The 10,056-nt window shown below is 40.5% G+C and overlaps 1 protein-coding gene across 1 annotated transcript; it reads right to left on the reverse strand.

Moving 5' to 3' along the window:
• Positions 1-1,630: 1,630 nt before the first annotated feature.
• Positions 1,631-9,653, reverse strand: cmasa (cytidine monophosphate N-acetylneuraminic acid synthetase a). Its single transcript, XM_063461585.1, has 8 exons — positions 9,502-9,653; positions 7,592-7,734; positions 7,355-7,510; positions 3,022-3,158; positions 2,624-2,718; positions 2,363-2,534; positions 2,103-2,268; positions 1,631-1,845 (listed from the first exon to the last, which is right to left on the reverse strand). The coding sequence occupies exons 1-8, from the start codon at positions 9,567-9,569 to the stop codon at positions 1,631-1,633; spliced, it is 1,152 nt and encodes a 383-aa protein (XP_063317655.1). The 5' UTR covers positions 9,570-9,653.
• Between the last annotated feature and the right edge of the window lie 403 nt (positions 9,654-10,056).

A 10,056-nucleotide genomic window follows, 5' to 3' on the forward strand; every position in this document is an offset into this window, starting at 1 on the left:
CCAGCTTCAACTCTAAACCTTACTAAGAATAGAAACCATTGGTTTTATTTAAGGCATTGCCCTTATGTGTGAAGCAGGCCAGCGAATAATTTCTAATCAGTGGGTTAGGCTAAACCATAACTGGCTGTTAGCTGTAGCTTCATATTTAGTGTGGCATTATTAAATGTTACCAGCCTTCTCACCAGGAAGCTGAATCACCATATTAAATAAAATTACATTTTATGAAGTAAGGCTGTGGTTCTCAAGTTTTGGCACAAGACGCCACAGTAGCTAAGTGACCCTGAGACAGGTGTAGCAAGAAAATAGATGAATGCAGAGGAGCTCCGAGCCCCACCAGTAGTACAAGGTGGGGCTCAGTGGCATAAACAACAGATACATAATAACTGTGATATATTATTGAGTGGAGACGTGATAGAGGACTTCATTTCTTTTTCACATCAACCTTGTAATTGTTTGGGTTTTTGAATGACTTCTGTCAAGGACTGGAGACACTATCTGCCATTTTCAAAAAGAAAACCAGAACAGTGACTCCATCTGTAGAAATGTGATTACAGACAGATTTTACAGTGTTAGAAATGCAACCAGTAACTTCAGGGTTAACCCCAAACACTGCTTTGTAGTACAGGCCTCTGGTGTCCTTGTAGTAAAACTGACAGTTCAGTGCAGCCTTGCTAGTGCTAGCTTAACTCTTTGTGTTTACATTTGGTGCTTTACTTTGTGTGATGCAATTCAACCCTAACCTAACTTAACATCTGATTTAACTTGTGAAATTCACAGCATTGAATAAAAGAAGGAATTCTGACAATGTGCAAGAATCCCATTTTGTAGTGTGTTTGTATGTGTGTGTGTGTGTGGTTGTGTGGAGGGGGTGGAGGTGCTTTAACCCAGCAACTGCTAAGTCAGACATAAATGCCAGGGAATAATTTTGACCTGATTTGCTAAATCATCACAAAACCTTTTATTAGTGTTAAAAACCGAACATTTGAAAACCTAAGAGGTAAAGTACATTGCTTTGCCATAGTGGAAAAAAAATATTATTATAATTTTTAAGTAAATATAAAAAGTTAACCCTCTTTTATCTGATGACAGGCTATTCAGTGTTTACACTGCAGTAGTAATTTCAAAGTATTACATATAGTAGGACTGCATAAGTGCAATTCATTTTTCTACTGGGATTTTTTTTACTGGGATGTTGTAATTTGGGTCAAGATGCTTACAGTCCTTACTTTGCACCATGTAATCACATCACTGTTTGCTTTTCTGTCAGATGCAGTATGGTTAGTGAATTATCCAGTGATACTTGGCTCAACTCTTTGTTTACGTTTGGGTCACACGTGACCAGCTGCCTTGGTTGCCTCAAGTAGTGCAACAAGTTTGTTGTTTGGACCTTTAGTGGGAACAGTTTCCTTGGTGTTTATAAAAAAGTGTTTTAATATATGTTAATGTGTTTTGCATTTCTGTATGGAGCACATGACTTTTTTTGATGTCCTGATATATAAAACCTTAGATTGAAAGAGGGTGGGCTTCTTTTTTTTACCACTACTGTAAATCTGGCCTCAATATTTCTAACATGCACATGCATCGTCTTGTTTTATTACTCTCAACCTTTCCATGTAGACTTCTTTTAAGATTAGAAGTTGTGGCGGTCGATGCGGTCCTGCTCCCTCTGAGATTTTGCCATTTGCTTCTGCAGCAGAATGTGCTCAATGAACTCCCTCACGGCTCCCGATCCCCCAGCACGGCGGCAGATGTACTTTGCAGCCTTAGAAGCCACAACTGGAGCATCGCCGGGTACTGCACTCAGTCCTGCCAGGTTCAGGCATTTCACATCTGCTTGATCAAAACCTGAGAGGAGAACAGAAGAAGTTCATCAGTCCCTATAATAATTTACTTAAACAAGCTGCAAAGACTGGCTGCACAAACACAAACAGTCAGACATCTTTAAGTGTTAATTTGTTTCCAGACACTATTCAGATTTGATTAAAACAGCAAGAACACTTTAACATAAATGTTAAATACGCCGCTTTTTAAAGCAGTAGCCTCAACATGTTTCCAATTCCTGCCAATTAAACTGTTAACAAATAAAAATACAGTTGTTTTACCCATGAACGCCACATCCTTCCATTCCAGCTTCTTCTTCTCAACGATTGATTGCAAATCATTCAGCGGCTCCTTTCCCACCTTCTCAACCTTGCACTTTATCCTATCTTCAAGTTTTTTAAGCAAAGCTGGGTCAATGGGGTCTTTCTCTGTGGTCAACAGTATGACCTGGTGAAGCGAGACAGAGTGCAGTTTTGTGAGCGACGTTCCACAAGATGGGCCAGTTTACGTTATTCTGTTCGATAGCTGAAAAAGATCCAACCTCAACTTGTTCTTCCTGCAGCATCCGAAGCCCAGTTGTGTCTCTGGTGTTGACAGACACCATTGCCTCTCCGGACACAGACATAAAGATCTTTCCATCAGTTAAACAGCCGGAAATGTTGCAGAACATTAGGCGGACCACCTCTGGTGTGACCTTACCAAAGTAACCATACCTGATTGGAGAAACATAGGCTGGAGTAGGAAAGGGAATGGATAGTTGATTAAAAGCTGACTGGTAGCCATTATTTTCGGCGCTTCTCACCTGAGGACCCTCTGTTCTGCCACAGGCCAGTCAATGTCCACGTCTATATCTACGCTGTACTCCGGCAACATCTCATAGTAAGTTAACTTACCGCCCTACAGAGGTGAAAACACAAGCATGACTTAGATATACCGTTACATAAAGGGTCTGGAGATTTCAAAAGGTTGCAGGCAGCATGCCCAGATATTTTTCCAGCAAAAGGGATTGAACAATCTCTTTGACAACTTAGCTGAATACATCTGATCCATTAGTCATCGATCTCATCTGCTGCTGTTTTATAGGTGTGTGTTTAATGTTGGTGCCAACCAGGACTAAACCAGGCACGATTTAACTGTTGGGCATTCAGGCTGTTTTTTTAGAGTCATTATAAACCATATATGCATCACCACCACCTTTACCTGCAAGTGTCCTTCCTTTTCAATGATCTCTTTTTTGGCGAAGTAAAATGAGCCATTCTCACACAGCTCCCCTGGCCAGTCCTGACGCCGCGGCCGTTTGGCTGGCTCCAGATTAAACGGCACTGTTTGCTCACCAGCTAGAAGGAAACAGGATCAATTAATAACAATACAAACTCCTCTTTCCATCAAGTAGTTATTTACACAGAGAAGCTGTCTGCTTCTTGGCGTAGTAACCAGTGTGTGAGTGAACTGAGTTTTTAAAAAGACATTTAATGGAAATTCATGTCAGTAGATGGGTGACCAAATCTGGGAGAAATATGTTAAATTCTGTATCTTTGTTTGTTTGTTTGTGTGTTTTTGTTTTTGTTTTGTTTTTTTATCGTATACATGTTAAGAGTTGTATTGATCTGTTCATAAAACTCTAATGGAAAATGAAAACAAGAGTGTTCACAATGAAGAGGGATAAAAAGGATATTTCAGTAAAAGGAAAAACAGTCACGATTTATACTTCCAACAACCAGTTTGAGTTAACCGTGTGGGTAATTACAAACACAACTTAAAAATACATGTATGTGCCAAAGCGAAATGACTTTATGCCAAGTAAAATAGGATGCATGGTTCAAAATGTCTTATTGGTGATAGGTAAGCAAGTGAAAAGGAATTAACAACTAAATTAGGATTTAAAGTTTGATTTTATGGATCAACGCATCAGGATATATTAACACTCCGTATGGTGTGTAACACTCCGTATGGGCCGATTTTTTTGACTGGGACAAAAAAATCGGCCCAGGCATTTTGACTAGAGACCGGCCCGCCAGGTATTATAGGAAAAGTGTGACTGTGATTTGCACTGTCTTGTTGGTATATGTATGATAAGATGAAAACTTTGGTTGTAAGATTCAGATAATTATTTATTAAAAGCGAGACATTTTAAATGAGAATAAGAAAGAAAAGTATTTCTTTGTGCCCCCCTTTCCCTGTTAATGCCCTACCTGCCGGCTGTGGCTCCAGCAAACATCAGCTGATACTAGAAATTAATATTAAATAAATTCTAACAACAGCTGATCAGGCTTAAACGTGCTGCTGTTGTTTAGCGCAACATCCGCTGATTTCTTCTTTCTGGTGCAAAGTGGGCGATAAACAAACAAGAGAGACCAGACTTGCGTCAGAAATACCGATCAGCTGATCATTGATCAGTTTCATGATTGAAGTAGCAACAGGAGAGGCAGGGGGAGAGAATGACAGAAGAAGAGGCAGCTGACAGCGTAAAGACAGAATAACTCCAGCTTTGTGTCTTTTTCCATCCTAGCTGAAGTACGGGACAAACTGTGTTCCTTTTCAGCTCAATACGAAACGCATAATATTTTCTCTGAATGCGAGACGATTCCATTTTTTACGGGACGGTTGGCAACTCTACTAACTAACCTTCTGAATAAAATAAAGTTCATTATCAGTAACATCATAGCACCCACCCAGCTGTATAGAAACTCCGTCATGCTAGCTAGTACGCAGTACGAGTTATTGTAACTGACTGTAAAAAGTCAGCACAACGAAAATAAACTCCACCTAAACTTGGTTTATATCTGACCCAGATAGACTGCAGGTCATAACTTCTTACCTAAAGTTCAGTTCACCTGACACTTGGCGGCCGCTCGGGTCTCTCCTCCTGCCTCCCCTTTCCCTCATCCACCTGCTGGCCTCTGTGGAAGCTCCGCCATTGCCACCACCAAACAACTGAGTTATTTTTACACATCGGCCAGCATCTGGCCAATCCACCACCTTTCATTGTTTATACCATTACAAAAGAAAAAAGAAAAAACCATCGGCCTATAAAAACGAAAAATCACCATCCAGTTATGGACTGGCCATCCATAACTGGATGGCCAGTCCAGTTATGGTGACAGTAGGAACTTAAGAGTCTTTTAGTTCTTGTTTGAGGGGGATTCACTGTTCCTACAAAAAGCTTCCACTTCTGTGAGATTCTTGGTGTTTCACGCCTCTTTTAAAATACAGAAGTGTGGGACTAGTCAACTAGATTTTTAAATGTTAGCTGTTATTAGTTCTGTTTTATTAATGTACAGCAGGAGTTTAAGGTTCAAAGTTACGATGCCACCAGCCACTACCTGGAGCTGCACACCTGACGGATGGCTGCACTCCTCTTTGGCACTCTGTGTGAATCTTGAATGCAAGATATAAATGAACAGAGATGGAAAATTAACTATTGACAGCCGTGATAACCGGTGATGTTTTGAATTATTATTAGTATAATTATGGAGAGTGAACAAGATTGAAAAGATCAGTGTCTTGTTATTTGTTTAAGCTATCAACATACTGGGAAATGATGTAAGTACCTGACTTTTGTTTTGTTACATGAATCTGCTGCACCTGCTTTAGGTTGGTAAGAAATGTCAGGCACAGTGGGCAGCGACTTAACTATTGGTACCTCTTTTAACTCAGCCACAAAGTGGTAGGGCAGATAAAATCACAGAGCAGGGTCAGCAGATGCTGAGGCACATAGTGCATAGACATCCTCAACTTTCTGCAGAGTCAGTCACTACAGACCTCCCAACTTCATGTGTGTAGAGTTTCATGGTATAGGTTTCCAAGGAAACAGCTGCATCCAAGCCTTACGTCACCAACTGTAATGCAAAGCGGCAGATGCAGAAGTGTAAAGCACGCCACAAGTGGGCTCTAGAGTAGTGGAGACGTGTTCTCTGGAGTGATGAATCACTGGCAATCCAACTGATGAGTCTGGGTTTGGCACTTGCCAGGAGAATGGTGGAGAGGGGATTATAGTTCGAGGTTGTTTTTCAAGAGATGGGCTCGGCCCCCTTAGTTCCCGTGAAGTGAATTCTTAATACTTCAGCATACCAAGACATTTTGTGGGAACAGTTTGGGGATGGCCCATTGCTGCTCCAACATGACTGCGGACCAGTGCACAAAGAAAAGCCCATAAAGACATGGATGAGCTAGTTTGGTGTGGAAGAAATGGACTGGCCTGCACAGAGTCCTCACCTCAACCAAACAGAGCACTTTTGGGGTGAATTAGAGAGAAGATTGCGAGGCAGGTTTTCTCATCATACATAACTGTCTGACCTCGCAAATGTGCTTCAGGAAGAATCATCAAAAATTCCTAAACAACTTCAAAATTTTGTGGAAAGCCTTCCCAGAAGAGTTGAAGCCGTTATAGTTGCAAAACGTCAGCAGAGATCATATTAAACCCTATGGATTAAGAATGGGATGTTCATATGCAATGTCAAGTTCATATGCATGTAAGGTTAGACAAGCAAATACCTTTGGCAGTATATTGTATTTTGTAAACTGCCTGAAAAACAAACACTCTCTGCAGGGAGACGAGTAATCCATGAATGCCTAACAACTGCCTTTTGTGCTTCCCCCGGGTGGAAAACAAGCACAAGTGTGAGTAAGTATCAAAACTGAAAGCTGCTTGCATGCAAATCAAGTAATTATCAGATGAAGGGAGCTAATAAGCTTGGAAATTTAGGACTGTAATAGCTCAAATAACCAGTTCTCAACTTGGGACCAGTTCTCCAATCCCATTTTTAGAAACACCAAGCAGTTAAAAAACAAGTATAAAAAAGAAAAAGACTGTCACTGTAAGGATTCATTGTTTGTCCAGTGAAGCACCTGTTGGAATTTGTTTACTGCAGTTAATAATTACTAAGGTGCAGGTGCAAAGATCGTCTGTTTAATGACTGCTCCTCCCTGTCATTTGAATCCTTTAACATACCAACAAGAAATTTGACCTTTTTGTGAAAATTGAGAGAGTGTAAAAAAACAACACACAGGTCTATTTGGAAGAGAAGACAAACAAAATGATCAGGATAACCACACCCTCTAAAAGTAGTTTAAATACTTTCCCTTAGGCCGCTTTACAATGAAGAATAACTCTCACTGAAATAGAAGAAGCACTCCAAGAGCACAAACCTCCACCAAGGCAGCTCACTCTCTGGATAGTATTTACTTTTAAGTGAATAATATTGTATTTTGTATACATTAATTTTTTGTTCTTTGTTGATTTTAAATGCATTTTAAGAAGTTTGTAATGCAATAAGAATCAGATAAGGGGGGCATTGATATGTTTAGTTATACAAACGTGTAGGAGCAGGTGATGGATAATGGGTGAATAACTTGAGCTTATTATATAATAATATACTACAGTGTATTTCTAACTAACTAGGCAGCTCATTCTCTTTCTCTTCATAATACTTTCTGTAAAGCAGTAACACATTTTGGGGTGAGCTTGAAAGAAAGGCAGATGTAAACGGTAAATGTGAGATCAGAGGTCAAATGTGCAGACTTGCTCCCTTACATCCTTTTTCGACCTCCTTCCAGCGAAACTGGTGTCTCCTGACCACTGCGAAGACTGAATCGTAACCGTGCACCGTGATCTTCTCTAAGGCCTCCTTCACGTGGAACGGGTGGAGACACGGTGATGTAGCCTGGAAGTGGCAAACTATATCCACCTCTGTGAAAACAAAAGCAGAGTAATCTGCACTGTGTGGCAGCAGGGCAACGCTTTGAGACCATCTTAGAAACACGTTCCTACCTTTATGGTGCTCAAGAAACTCTTGGATGGTTTCTACTGATGAAGAAAAGTCTCTGGAGACTTTAGGACTCCTCCGGTGCACCTGAGCACCCCATGCCTTTGCAACTTCCTCAATTTTGTCATGGTCCGTTGATACCCACACACTGTGAAAGTGAAGGTGCATAATCATTATTATTAATTGTAACCATCTCTTTTCATAACACTACCAGACATTCTGTATTTTGTCTTCATAGCCAAAGCTATAGTGATTACAGATCGTGTAAGCATTTCACTGCATATCGTACTGTGTATGACTGTGTATGTGACAAATAAAATTTGAATTTGAATTTGACCAATGTAAGCGATTAAGAAAAACAATACTCTGATATATCGCCCGATATTTTTGTTTTTGGATATACAAAACAGCTAATTTCTCTACCAATTGTCATGTGTTATTTATTTTTTAATTGCTTGTTTACACCTGTCTTTATTCTGATCAGTGTGTTGAGTTTGTGGTGTTGCAAGAGGGAAGTAGTAGAGTGCCCTCTGCTGGACAAACTTTGAACAGTCAACACTCGTAATATAGTTGAAGGGCGTTTCTTCCATCTCTTTTTTGCTTATTTAATTTTTATATCGACATTTTTATATCGATATCGACTTTTGGTCTATGGATGTGATCCATTATAATTACGGAGTTTAGTGGGATTCTGAGACTCAGTCTTTTCACATTTTTTTTTACTTAACACATGAAAGATCACTGAATAACAAATCGGGGTTGGATCAGGAAATTTGCAAATTCAAATCTGTGTATCCACCTGTTGGGGCGACTTAAGGGGGATTCTGGGACTCAGCGTGCTTGGCTTAATATCCATAAATGTGTCCAGTATAATTGTTGACAATGACTCAGCCAGCTGTGATAATGATGGCAGAGAAGTTTCACCTTATCTGAAAACAAGCCATGACCTGCAAAAAGCTAACAAAACAAAATGAGAAGTTGTGTCTGTAATTAACCACACGCACACAACCTGCCATCCTCTTGGTCACACACATACCTCCAAGCTTATCGGTAAACGAACAAACCGGTTGTTGGAAGACTAAATAAGTGGCAATTGCTGTTCTTTTCGCTGGAATGTAAATTATGCCCTAGCTCAGTGCTAGCTTTGTTTTTTTACGGCGAGATTTTAATGAACGGATCTGATGTATGATAAAACAAACAAACAAAACAACAACAAATCTGCACTTATAGTTAGCAGGTTTTTTGATGAATGATCTCATGCTGGTTAAACGATGGCTGCAGCGGCACCAAACTGTTAACGGATAATTAAACTGAGCTCACAGTGCAATAACTTATTGGCAGTTTGGACGTTTTAGGGTTTTATTGCATAGAATTATTGTAACTTACAGTTTAAGTGTATGAGTAGTTATATTTCAGCTGAGGGTGACTTTAATGGGAAGAGACAAATTCCAGATCGTAATAGTGTTTGTAACGTCAAAACAAGTTTATGGGACGTCACGCTGACGTGTCGCTGACAAAAAATGTTAGAAAATGTTTCTCATAATGTGCAGGTTATGTCTGCGGAGTCACGCCAATGAAAAAAAGAAGTGGAATATAATAGATAAATCCAAGCAGTTTTCTTGATTTGTGACTTTAAGTAAACATCCTAAAAGGACACGTGGGACTCCTCCACGTCACACTTAAAGCTGAACACAGAGCTGCTGAGCAGTAGCGATCAGGGAGCAAACTGATGCATTTTATATTCCCTGACTTTATTGATGTGCAGAATACTTTAACGAGGCCGTTATGACACGTGGACAGAAGCAGGTTCTATATAATAAATCTGATTTGATGTTTTCATTAAGAAAAGAAATTAAAATTGGCTGTTGGTGATCGTTCATCTGATCCTACAATAAAAGCTCTTGTCCTTCCTCACCTGTCAAACATTTCCGAGTCCACGGCGGCCCTCAGCACCCACCCGATGAGCGGGACTCCGGCCAGCATCTTGATGTTTTTCAGCGGGATCCCTTTGCTCCCCCCTCGAGCTAAAATTAAAGCTGCTATGTGACTCTTGTCATTCCGCGGCAGCTTGCTCGATGACTGACATTCGTCTAACGAGGTCTCATTGTTTCTCCGTCTAGCGGATGCCATAACGACATCAAAGATCTACTCCTACTACTAAGCAAGGTCTCGGTTTATCCGGGTGACTTCCGTGGCCTACTATGAAGGTGAGCTCACTTATTACCGACATAAATCGCTATGATAACCTGTGCAGTAGATCTACCTGCTCCGGAGCAGGTTAAGTTTCATATCAGAGAGCAACAGGTGTGAAAGCACCGCCCACTGACCAATCAAGTCTCCGGAACACAGCGTCATCATTAATGAAAGATCCCTCAGCCCTCTGCAGGGAGAGTAGGAGGGTTTATAGTTTGTTCTATACGCCTTATTATATGAGCCGAACCAGGACACGCACTGTACCGACCTGTGTGTG

This window comes from Pelmatolapia mariae, linkage group LG3_W, assembly GCF_036321145.2.
Source record: "Pelmatolapia mariae isolate MD_Pm_ZW linkage group LG3_W, Pm_UMD_F_2, whole genome shotgun sequence".
In the NCBI taxonomy this organism is placed as follows: domain Eukaryota; kingdom Metazoa; phylum Chordata; class Actinopteri; order Cichliformes; family Cichlidae; genus Pelmatolapia; species Pelmatolapia mariae.

Bases quoted from the DNA above. Each gene is read 5' to 3' on its own strand.
- cmasa (XM_063461585.1), bottom strand. From the start codon at position 9,569: ATGCTGGCCGGAGTCCCGCTCATCGGGTGGGTGCTGAGGGCCGCCGTG. The intron at 7,735-9,501 runs GTGAGGAAGGAC...TCACTTTCACAG, and splicing joins GACTCGGAAATGTTTGACAG to TGTGTGGGTATCAACGGACC. The intron at 7,511-7,591 runs GTAGGAACGTGT...TTGTTTTCACAG, and splicing joins GTTTCTTGAGCACCATAAAG to AGGTGGATATAGTTTGCCAC.